Genomic DNA, 12589 nt, shown 5'->3' with positions numbered 1-12589 from the left:
CCCGGCGGCTCTGCTGACTCCCCGCTCTACCTCATGGACTATGAGAGCGCCTCCCCCGCCCACACGCACGCCTTCACGCACACGATGGGCGGGCGGCAGGCCACGCTGGAGGAGCAGCTGCTGAGCTACAGTGAGAACGCAGAGAACGAAGGAGAGGAGGAGGAGTACCTGGAGGAGGAGGTGCTGCAGGTACACACCATGACTGTTCGGTTAACCTTTTCTTTAGTTTGATGATGTTAGTCATCAGCAAAGATATTATAGTTAACGAAAACTAGAATTGAAAAAACATTTTCGTTAACTAAAATAAAAATAAAAACAAGAGTTTTTTAAAAAACGATAACTAACTCAAACTATATTGTGAGGTTACAAAACTAACTAAAACAAACTAAAATTATAGTGAAAATGTCCTTCGTTTTCATCTTTGTCAACTTTTTTCATACATAAACCTTTTTGGTTGATATGAAATCTATTTAATCTATCTGGTTTTATGACTTAATAAACTTATTGGAGCTGAGATGGATCAGACAAAGGAAATAAAGGCAACATTTATTGTGACCTTTTTTTAATCTTGCACCCATTACCCCATCACAAAAAAAAAAAAACTAACACTAAAACTAATAAAAAACTAAACTAAAACTAAGCATTTTCCAAAAAATAGAAACTGAATAAAACTGGCAAACTGGAGTTTTTTTCTGACCATTTTTTTCCATTGTCGATATGAATAAAATAGCATTATTGAGCACCAAATGTGTGTAACAAATGGTACACTGCCAAAAAGGTGTGTCTAAAAACCAGATAAAAACACTAAATCTGAGGGAAATGATCTTGCTGCATGGACAGATAATTTCACTTGACAAGATTTCTTAAATTAAGATTATAAAATCTAGAAATAAGCATGTTGGACACTTAAAAATAAGAAATTAACTCATAAAACAAGATAAACGATCTAACAGTTCTAAATCTTAGGGTTTAAACTTAGCCTTGTAACAAAAAATAACTTTTTGAAATTAGCTACTTTTTCACATTTCTGTTTCCAGCCACATTTTGGAGAAGTCACTTCTTATCTCAGTCAAACAGTCTTGCTTAGGGACTTAATGAGTTAAGGTGAAGCATAAAGCTTAATATAAGAGATTATAGAACATTTAAATTGTTTGTTAAACCGGTGTCACCGTAGGTTCTTATGGGTAAAGTACAATGCATCAATCTCGTCCACTATGAGAGCTAAATGTGAGCAAAAACCTCACATAACATTTTTCACAGTCAACATGCTTTCCACTAGGACATGGAGCAGCCAGACAGTGTTAAAAGTTAGCTGGCTAGGGGGGTCCGGGGCATTTCCTCCTGGAGAATTTGTTAACATAAAAGCCCAAATTTAAATTTTGGCCTCTCACACATTCTAATGGCACTATTCCATCATATACACTGATCTTGATCATTGCATATAGGGCTGGGAGATATGGACCAAAAGTCATATCCCAATATATTTAGGCTGAATATTGATACACAATATATATCCGATGTTTTTATTGCAAAGTGAGAGCAAATGTTCAGTCAAAGTCAAATATGACATGTCACAGGTATATTTTTTTAAACCTTTTTTTAAGTGAACATAAATATTGTATAACCGGAGAACCTTTTTTTTTTTTTTTTTTAATCAAAGTTCCATAAAGTGCACATTTGAATAAAAAAATATCTTAAATAAAAAAGCCTATGAAATAAAATAGTCCAATCTTTTTCTGAACTAAATATATTTATATGAGAAAAGAATAACGCACATTACAAAATAATTAATATGACAAACCCTAGTAAGGGCAGCATTTATAAATAAAAGACAAAAATATGCGAATATGGTCTAATTTCATATCACATTTAAAAATACATCAATATATTTTTTATATCAATATATCGCCCAGCCCTAATTGCATATTTTAACCCATTTAGGCCTAAAACGCCTGGAAAAAATGCCTGAAAATCCTCTGGGCGATTTTGAAAGAACCCCCTAAAACCTGAAGTTTTTCTGGAAATTCAACAGATGATTTTTCAGCCTCTGTAGCAGATAGAAATGAAATTCAAAAAGTATTTGAGAGCTTAAACCTGTGGCTTTCATGAGACGTTGAGTTTATTTGTCCAAACCTTCAATAAAGTTTTTTTAAAAATCAACAAACTCAGCAAATGTTACATTTGACTGAATAAAAAAACCTTGCATAATACTAATACATGCCCGTTAGCAAGATGCAAACATGATATGAGCATTGGAAGAAATAGACATAGTTCTCATTAGCCTACTGTAATAATATTAATAATAATAATAATCATAATAATAATAAATAATAATACATTTGATCTATATTACACTTTTCACTTCTTCAACGACGCATAAAGTAATATAAGACATAAACAGTCATGATTTCTTATATCATCATCACAATCAATTAGTATTATTATTATTATTAATAATAATAATAATAATAATAATAATATATTATTAATAATATTTTTATTATCTCCAGATGGCCACAAATCTGTCTGTTCTTCGGTGAAAATATGTCGTCTAAAAACATATTCCTCATCCATAAATCCCGGTCGATTGGTTCCGAGGGTTCAAAGTCCGGATCAGCAATAAAATCATCGGTGGTGTTTTCATCAAGATCGCTTCCGTCACTTACTTCTGAGCTCCTCTGCTATAGTCCTCTTCCACCGTGATTTCAGTTCTGGAAAAGTCCCATGTTGCATTGCGACACTCCCACATGTATTCTGATACATTTCATTGGCCAAGAGACCGAAAATAGGTGGAAAAAACTACAAATACTACAAAACGACATATCCGCTTTCCCGGCCTTAATGGCAGAATAACGCAACAGCGCTCCCGGTTTTAATGGTAGAAATGCAGTAATGCTTTCCCGACTTAAATGGGTTAATGAAATATTGTAAAGGAGAATAACGGTTCTTGTATGTTTTATTTAAGGCATCTTATTTTGACACATTGTGCTCTTATTCTGAAAGCTGCATGTGTTTAGCGACAGAAAGTAATAGTAGCTTTTTGTGATGAACACAACTTTAATTGTTAGCTAATGTTAGCTCGTGGCTAACAAACAGCAAAATGCAACAGTGTTTAGATCTGAGCAATTGACTTCCTGTCACCAGGTCGACATGGCGACGCTGGCAGAGCAGATCATCGAGGCGACCCCCGAGCGAATCAAACAGGAGGACTTCCCTCGGGAGGCGGAGTCACCCCTCAGAGAGCGCCGGGACAACCCGGCCATCCAGGACACCTGGCTGGCCACCTACCTGGACACGGTCGATGCCCACACACACTCCCCGCCCAGGTAAGCTCCGCCCATAGCACGCAGCACCGCCCAGCGCTGACACATGATATATTATGGGTGTTATTGTGTGTCCCTGCAGGCGGGTGTGCCCCCCCTCGCCCCTCAGTGCGCTGGCCCTCCAGAGGCTCCGCCCCCCCTCCTCCGCGGCTTGGGCTGAGTTTCTGAACGCCTCAGCCAATGGGAAGATAGAGAGAGACTTTGCTCTGCTGACGTTGACGGACGGCGAGCAGCGAGAACTCTACGAGGCTGCCAGGATCATCCAGAACGCCTTCAGGAGATACAAGGTACACACACAGAGACACACAGAGACAAACACAGGGATACACACACACACACACACACACACACACACACAGGTACAGAGAGAGATACACACACACACACACACACACACACACACACACACACAGGTACAGAGAGAGACACACACAGAGATACACACACACACATACACACACACACACACACACACAGGTACAGAGAGAGAGAGAGACACACACAGATACACACACACACAGGTACAGAGAGAGAGACACACAGAGACAAACACAGAGATAGATACACACACACACACACACACACAGATACACACACACACACACACACACACACACACAGGTACAGAGAGAGACACACACACACACACACACACACACAGACAGACAGACAGAGAGACACACACACACACACACACACACACACAGAGAGACACACACACACACACACACAGACACAGACAGGGCTTGAAGACCTCCAGCACGGTGCCGGAAATCCGGCTCGGACTTTTTTTTGGTGTTTTTTTTTTTTTTGTTTAAAAAAACAAAACAAAAAACACCAAAAACCCTTAGTTAGTTAGATCTGGATATTACCGGGGAGGGCAACATTACGGTGGCTAGCATATAGCCTGCCGGAGAAGAAGAAGGCGGCTCATCGGCGAGCGTGCTTTAGACCCAAGTCATTACTTTTTCTCAAGAAAGTGACTGGAGACAAATCCAGCGACTCCAGCTCGTTAGCCGGAGGCCGGCTCGTTAAGAAGAGCCGCTGTTAGCGGCAGTTAGCTCTGTAGCAGTACAATGTGTATGTGCTGCTGCTGCAGGAGGTGTTCACTTAGCGATCTGTTTATGATCAGCGGAGACACTGTGCATAATAATTAGCCATGCTGCTTTGTTTATGATCATTGCTGTGCACAGTACGCGACGGCGAAAACCAAACGTCACCTCCAGAGTCTCTAAATTGCTCTGGGGGCTAACTTGTTGTGGAGACAAGCAGAGTGAGCGGACTTTTGAGAGGGTGTGGCATGAGACTTTCCCGGTGGTAGTCGAAACTCGGCTTTACGGTCCGTGCGTGCGCGCGCTCTCCCACACGTCAACCTTACTGGGGATTTCCACCGGGCGCGTAACGGCTCCGCCGCGGGTTTGCTCCGTCCTCTGCCCGGCGTCAGTTCCCACCGGGCGCGTAACGGCAGCGAGCCAGCCGTATACACGCGAAATAACGAGAACACGCGATAATCCTGAACTGATCAGTGCCAAGACATAATGTTGATGTGAAGTTGTTTTAGGCTTCATGAAAGTGTATTGTTTTATTTTGAAAGGAGCAAAATTTCTGTCAGGATTCTGTATTTTCATCTCGTTAACAAGAATGTCTTGTTAAACAAAGTATTTGTTTCGGTAAACACCCCCCCATGCATAAAAAAATTCAGGCACAGGATTTTTTTCTGCTTCAAGCCCTGCACAGAGACACACACAGACACACACAGACACACACACAGACACACAGAGAGACACACACAGACACAATATGGGGGGCGCTCTACTCCAGTGAACTAAACTAAAACGTGTTAAGCGTGTCCCCTACGCTGCATAAAGATGATAAATGGCGTGCAGGCGTATTGTGACTATACCAGATAATGAAGAGGTGTCGGGTGTCCTACCACGAGCGAATACAGCGGACACTTGACGCTCGTCTCAATGTACAAATAATAATTTATTTTATGACGATAATGTTAAGTTTAAAAGCTGCTTTCACTCCATGTATCACAGAGAGAGAGAGATGAGACAGTTGAGGCAGTTTCAGTCTGACGTGACACGCTAAGGCGCCTGAAGCTTCAGGACAACAGTGACACACTTTAACACGTATAACGCCTGTACGCCCATAACAGGATGTTGAGGTCTATCAGGGACTGGACCATAGAGAGAGAGAGAGCACTGGCAACTGCTGCAGCCTTTCAGTGGCAGCAGTTGAGAGATTAATAAAGAAAACCTTGCAAATTAAAGCAGAAATCACCTTATGGAAATGCTACATCCAGCAAATCAAATACACACACTGACGACAGTTGCCGTGCTGCCCCACACTCAGACTGACTCAGGCTCAACTAGCACGTTTTGACTCATTCATTCACAATTCATTCATTCAGAACACCCGGAAAAATTAATCCCACAAAAACAAAAGTATTTCTGTTATATCGAAAAACTAAAAATGGGCCGGAAAATCAAACCCTCCTGACAACTCTGTTTGGCCTCGGAGTTCATCTATCAGTTATGCTTTCTTAGGCTCCGTTTACATGATGATGGTCTGAACAGAAGACGCAAAAGTGGCGTGGCGTCTTCGCTTTTTATTCCGCGTTTAGACGAGGGTTTTCGGGAGGAAATCTGCGTGCATACGGTGACGCTAAAGTGTGTGGAATTGGATTGGGAATGCATGCCAGGCGACATCACTTAAAGCGATAAGAGCATCTTTGGGCATGTGGAAGTTTTCACGCCACGCATTTTCATCAGCTACTCCTTCCACAAAGTTCTCCACCATCCACGAGATCTCCCAGGTCTCGTCAGATCCTTCTCTTTTCACTAATACTATCTGTACATATCCTGTACATTTGGTGTAAAGACTCCTGTAAGTTTATTAGAGCTGCCAGAGCAGCTTGAAGGTCCGACGCATGGAAATAATCCCACGTTTGTTTATTTCCCAGATTTATCTTCTTAACCATTAATTAATGTTTTTTTCAATTATTCACTGATATTTATTTAAAAACATTTTTTTACTAATTTTCTAATTATTTTTCGATGTTTCAAAATAAATGATGTGTATTTATTTTTCATTGTATATTTATTTGTTATTTATCTCAGCTGAATGTGTGGTTGTTTCCTCTGCAGGGTCGCAGGTTAAAGGAGCAGCAGGACATGGCAGCAGCCGTCATCCAGAGGTGCTACAGGAAGTACAAACAGGTGTGTGTGTGTGTGTGTTTGTGTGTCCGTGTCCGTCCTCCAGCTTCACTAACACTGAACTAATCTGCTGTGTCTCTTCACCATCTCTCTCTCTGGTAGCTAACATGGATAGCGCTTAAGGTAATTTTGCTGAACAGTAGATGTAGTGACGTGTGTGTGTGTGTGTGTGTGTGTGTTTGTGTGTTTGTGTGTGTGTGTGTGTGTGTGTGTGTGTGTGTGTGTGTGAGAGAGCAGGTTGTGTTTCCTGTCATGTGAATCTTCTCTGTAACTGGTACTTTCAGTTTTGTTGTTTAAATGTTTCACCCTCTGAACCCAACATACTGTGACCCCGTGTTTCACTGCAACATATAAAATCTATCTAAGTCCTGCAGCTCTGTGGAACTAGCACAATCAGAACAACTCCAACATGTATTTGTGCAGAATAACACAGTTAGCGCTTTATTTTTTTTTATTATCACCAGACTCCATTCACAAAAACTGTCATTTAAATTATATATTGCGGTAAAATTATGTTTTTTTTTAACGGAGTCTGGTTTGTTTGGTTAGAGTGATACAGCTGCTGTTTGTGACTAAACAACAACATAATAAAGAGATTCTGACACAAATGTCAACATTTAAGCTTCGCGTTAATTTTTTTGTGAAAACAAACTGGTATTAATATTATTTCTGAATAAATAAAGTGGTCAAGTGAGTGTGATGGGTGCTGTGTTCAGAGCTCTTCCTCTCGGTGTTTGTGGACTAACGGTCATCAATATCAACATCAACATTTTAAGCTTTGTAACTGTTGTAACTGATGCTGCGTTCTAGGGCTTTCGGAAAGTTAAAACTCTGACGATAATGTTGGTGTTTACAGGGTTTTTTCTACGATAAACGCTGGATTTTTGTTGATTGTTATAGAGAAAACAAACTTAATATATAATATCAACTTAATATTATTTATACATACAGGTGCATCTCAATACATTAGAATATCATGTAAATGTCCATTTCAGTAGTTGAAGTCAACCAAGTATTGAGTCATATTCTGTCCTACAAAGTCTAACTGCAGTAACTACATTTTTGGTCAAATTTGAGTTATAATTAAAAATGAACTCTTTGTTGTCTGTTTTATCTTGTGACAAAGATAGATTTAGATTTCAATTTTGCTTTAATCAAACCAAACAGTAATTGCACTTACCACAGTCTGCTTTGGATATATATACTAATTTAAACATAAAAATAATAGAAATTATAAGTTTATTTGAAAGGGAAATTATTATCTAGTTATTGATGAAGTAAAAAAGTGAGATAAAATTATATTAAGACTAAAATTTAACATTTCTTTATAATAAGTCTAAAATACACAACTCTTTGATGAGAGTTGTTAAACACTTTAAATACACTGATAAGAGAATCAATTTGAAAATGTTTATTCACTGAAATTAAAAAAGCTGAGAGAAGACAACAACATTACTATTAGAACCTTTTACAGAAATGCAGTAAGTACAATTTTTTGGGTCAAAGGTCAAATAAATCATCATGATTTTTGAGCATAAAAATTACATCATCACACAACACGTTAAAAACTTTAAAGCAGTTTTTCTCAGTTTTACCTTTTGTGTAGTTACTGCAGTTAGACTCTGTAGTGCAGAATGGATGACAAACTGTTTAGAGGCCAACATTTCCATATTAAACATAATTTTTAAAAATGGTCTTTTGTTATATTCAAATTTTTTGAGACAGTGAATTTTAGGTCTTCATTAAATGTAAGCCATAATCATTGAGCACCTGTAAATAAAGTGGTCAGCTGAGTGTGATGGCTGCGGTGTTCAGAGCTCTTCTCTCGGTGTGTGTCAAGGTTATAATAGTTTTTGATTTTTCATTAGTCTTCTTTTAATTTCGTTGTGATTTTTTGTTTTCAAATTCAGTTCATTTTAATTAGTTTTTAGAGTGAGTTTGCTAGTTTTGATTAGTTTAGATTTTTTGGAAAATGCTTAGTTTTAGTTTAGTTTTTATTAGTTTTAGTTTTTTTGTAACGGGGTATTTGTTGGGTGCGAGATTCAATAAGGTCACAATAAATGTTCCTTTGTTTCCTTTGTCTGATCCATCTCAGCCCCAATAAGTTTATTAAGTCATAAAACCAGATAGATGAAATAGATTTCATATCAACCAAAAAGGTTTACGTATGAAAAAAGTTGACAAAGACGAAAACGAAGGACATTTTCACTATAATTTTAGTTAGTTTTAGTTGGTTTTGTAACCACAAAATACAGTTTCAGTTAGTTATCTTTTTTTTAAAAAGGTTTTTTTTATTTTAGTTTATGAAAATGTTTTTTCAATTCTAGTTTTCGTTATTTCATTAGTTTTCGTTAACTATAATAACCTTGGTGTGTGTGTTGACTTACGGTGGTCCCGTCCCCTCAGTACGCGCTCTACAAGAAGATGACCCAGGCAGCCATCCTGATCCAGTCAAAGTTCCGCTCGTACTACGAGCAGAAGCGTTTCCAGCAGAGCCGGCGGGCCGCCGTGCTAATCCAGCAGTACTACCGCAGCTACAAGGAGTACGAGAGGCTGAAGACGGCGCCCAGAGGAGCCGCCAGCCACAACCCCAAGATCAAGTAAACAACAACAACAACCTCAGAGACACAACAACAACAACAACAAACAATAACCATGATGACTGATTGTTTGTTTGTTTGTGTCATTAGAGGCTCGTTCCTGACCAAGAAACAGGACCAGGCAGCCAGAAAGATCATGAGGTTCCTGAGACGCTGCAGACACAGGTCACACATATACACACACACATATACACACACAGACACACACACACACACACACACACACACATACACACACAGACACACACACACACACACACACACACACACACATACACACACACACACACACACATACACACAGACACACACACACATTTATTTATCCCTCTATATTTCCACGTCTTGTTGCTGAAATAATACTAACTGCATTTTGTGTGTGTGTGTGTGTGTGTGTGTGTGTGTGTAGGATCAAGGAGCTGAAGCAGACCAGGGAGTTGGAGCGGAGAGGACTGACCACTTAAACCATTTCTCAAATTCATTTTTCTTCTATCTGCGGGGTACCAGAGGACGAGCGATGAGGACAGAGAGACAGACAGACAGGAGGATAGAGAGACAGAGGGACAGACAGGAGGACAGAGGGACAGACAGAGGGATGTCCTCCTGCAGCAGGTTTTTAGTCTGAGGGACAGAAAGACAGACGCCTTACCCCTCGACAACTCTGTCTTCATCTGATCCTGTCTGTCTGTCTGCTTCTTCTCTGTTGACTGAATGTTCGGTCTATCTGTCTGTCTGTCTGCAGCTGTCTGTCTGTCGGTCTGTCTGCAGCTTCAAGAGCGCCTCTGAGTGAAGCCTCTATACCCTCTGCTCTGCCTGCAAGGCAGGAGGTGTGTGGGCGTTTGTGCCCTGAGCTCTGCCTCCTGCAGCATTCTGCTGATGTGTCCCTTTAATTCAGCGTTGAACAGCTCGTCTGATAAGAGACCAAAAATGACATATAAGTAGAAATAAATAAATTGAAAAATCCATGGATAAATGTAGAAATTTAAAAAGATTAAAAAAAGATAAATAAATGCAAAAAATAAATGGAAATTGAAAATTTTTACATGTATTTTATTATTATTTTGGGGTATTTATTTATTAATTTATTTCTATATTTTAATTTATTTATATTATTTCCACATTTATTTATATTATTTCCACATGTAGTTATTTATGTATTTATACATTATTATTAGTGTTTTTATTTCTGCATTTATTTGTATATTTATTTATTTTATTTTTACATTTTAACATCGTTGGGAGACAATAGTCCCGCAGAAATAAATGATTAAATGTAGAAATAAATAAATGTGGAAATAGCAAACTAAATACATTAATATTCGGAAATAAATAAATAATAAAACGAGTGAAAATCCAGAATTAGCATTTCTTTTAATCTATTTATTTCAGACTTGTTGATGATGTGCTGAATCTGAAGGCTGCAGGCGTCCTGAGGGAGGCTCCTGGCAGTCAGAGCTCAGGGCACAGCTCTGCGCTCCCATGATGCAGTGCGGCTGAACGGCGCTCTTGGTTTGGAGTCTGTGAACTTGGACGTGAACACAAGTTTAACAAAGCTACTTATAAATATATTTAAACACTCAAATATATAAACACAAATCTATATGAATATATATTCTAATGTCAACTTTATAGATGTTTTTATTTATTACAGCACGAACTGTTAATGTGACTGTGTGACTGTGTGTGTGCGTGCGTGCGAGCGGTGTGTGTGTGTGTGTGTGCGCGTGTGTTTGCGCTGCGCAGACTGTAAGGTTGAGTCTTAAGGAACCTCTCTGACCTTTGACCTCAGACAGTCAAACTAAATCTTTTCATCACTAAACAGTTCCACTGTACGAAGGATCAAAGCTGCCAAAATAAATAACTGAATATACAAAAAATATTAAAAAGGCATTAATTTTTTTATTTGTTTCTGTAACACATTTATAATTTTCCTTTTTTCAAATCTACCTTTGTATTAAATCACCTGTTTACTTGCTTATTTAATTAGCTCGATTATCATTTTCATGATTATTATTTAAATGTATTGATTTTTATTAACTTCAAAATGTATTTTCTTTAATTTATTACAAACGTGTGAAAAGTGAAGATCAGCCACTCGTCATTTTCTTCATGAAGAAATTCATAAAGAAAATAATACGAATAAATACATATAATATAAACTGAATGTAAAAAGTATTTATATGTATAAACAAATAAATGAAATGAGAGATTAAATGGGAAAGAATAAAAAGTGGAATTAATAGAAAAAAGTGATTATTATTTAAAATATTTTGTATATTGTGCAGCTTGTGTCCTCCGTACCACTCAGCAGAACAGTTTTATTTATTTTTCATTAATATTATATGAAATATTCTTCACATTAAAATAAGCAATGTGCTCTCTCTTTGTGTGATGACATCAGAGGTCAGAGGTCACGGCGGGTTCCCTTCAAACTGTATTTTAATACGTGGGGGGACTTGTGAGGCAACGGCGCCGCCCGCCGCTGCCCCGCCACCATGCCAGTTTGTTTTCTACCGTCACGAGCATGAGCTTTAACTTCTAACCGATGTGACACGTTTCCTTTGGCTTGTTTTCTTCTTCTTCAGCTGGTGCAGTGAAGCTTTGCATGAGTTTGTATTTCATTGTTCCACATTTCAACAAATTCATGAATTATTCTACCAGATGAATAAAATCAGCTGTTTGCTATTTATCTGTTTCCTGCCCACCTATTATTTATGTTGTTATTGTTGTTGATGCTGGAGGCAGAAAAGAAAGAAATCAACCTCCTTAATATCTGGTTAGAGATTAATTTGTTTTGGAGAGAGCTGGGCGATATGCACCAAAAATCATATCTCGATATATTTAGGCTGAATATCAATATATGATATATATCCTGATATTTTTATCGCAAAGCGAGAGCAAATGTTCAAAGTCAAATATGACATGTCACAAGTAGTTATTTAAGTGAGCATAAATACTGTATAACAACAGGAGTACATTAAAAAAACAAAACAAAGCTCCATAAAGTGCACATTTAAATAAAAATATCTTAAATGAAAATAGCATATGTAATAAAATTGGCCAATCTTTTTCTGAAATGTATTCATATGAGAAAAGAATAACAAACATTACAAAAGAACTAAATATAATAAACCCTAGTTAGGGCAGCATTTATATATAAAGAAATTTTTTTTAATTATATCGATATATGCAACATGGTCTAATTCCATTTCCCATTTAAAAATATATTGATATATTTTCTATATCGATATATCGCCCAACCCTAAGTGGAAATCATTTTAAGATTTTTAATAAACTACAGTTATTTTTTAAATCATAAACAAATTAACAGGCTTTAAAAATGACCAATAATAATTGAATGTAATAATTTGACATACAGTGATACATACATTTTATGACATACATTTTTTTTTCTCCAATTCTTTTGTTTGTATACATTTCTTTA

General features: G+C 37.8%; 1 protein-coding gene across 2 annotated transcripts in view; it reads left to right on the top strand.

Annotated features, from left to right (window-relative positions):
- camta2 (calmodulin binding transcription activator 2) overlaps positions 1 to 11829 on the top strand; it is a 42119-nt gene extending 30290 nt beyond the window's left edge. Inside the window, exons 19-26 of one of the 2 annotated variants that reach the window (XM_059354355.1) lie at positions 1 to 189; positions 3145 to 3326; positions 3406 to 3610; positions 6476 to 6547; positions 6647 to 6667; positions 8951 to 9144; positions 9235 to 9309; positions 9554 to 11829. The exon at positions 1 to 189 is cut by the window's left edge and continues 8 nt beyond it. In XM_059354355.1, coding sequence (XP_059210338.1) covers positions 1 to 189; positions 3145 to 3326; positions 3406 to 3610; positions 6476 to 6547; positions 6647 to 6667; positions 8951 to 9144; positions 9235 to 9309; positions 9554 to 9608 — 993 coding nt within the window. In that variant the 3' untranslated portion in view covers positions 9609 to 11829. The remainder of the gene's footprint in view (positions 190 to 3144; positions 3327 to 3405; positions 3611 to 6475; positions 6548 to 6646; positions 6668 to 8950; positions 9145 to 9234; positions 9310 to 9553) is intronic. The other variant, XM_059354354.1, reaches the window with a different exon arrangement.
- The last annotated feature ends 760 nt before the right edge of the window (positions 11830 to 12589 follow it).

Source organism: Centropristis striata, chromosome 17 (genome assembly GCF_030273125.1).
Source record: "Centropristis striata isolate RG_2023a ecotype Rhode Island chromosome 17, C.striata_1.0, whole genome shotgun sequence".
In the NCBI taxonomy this organism is placed as follows: domain Eukaryota; kingdom Metazoa; phylum Chordata; class Actinopteri; order Perciformes; family Serranidae; genus Centropristis; species Centropristis striata.
This window is presented reverse-complemented; position numbering and strand designations above follow the sequence as displayed.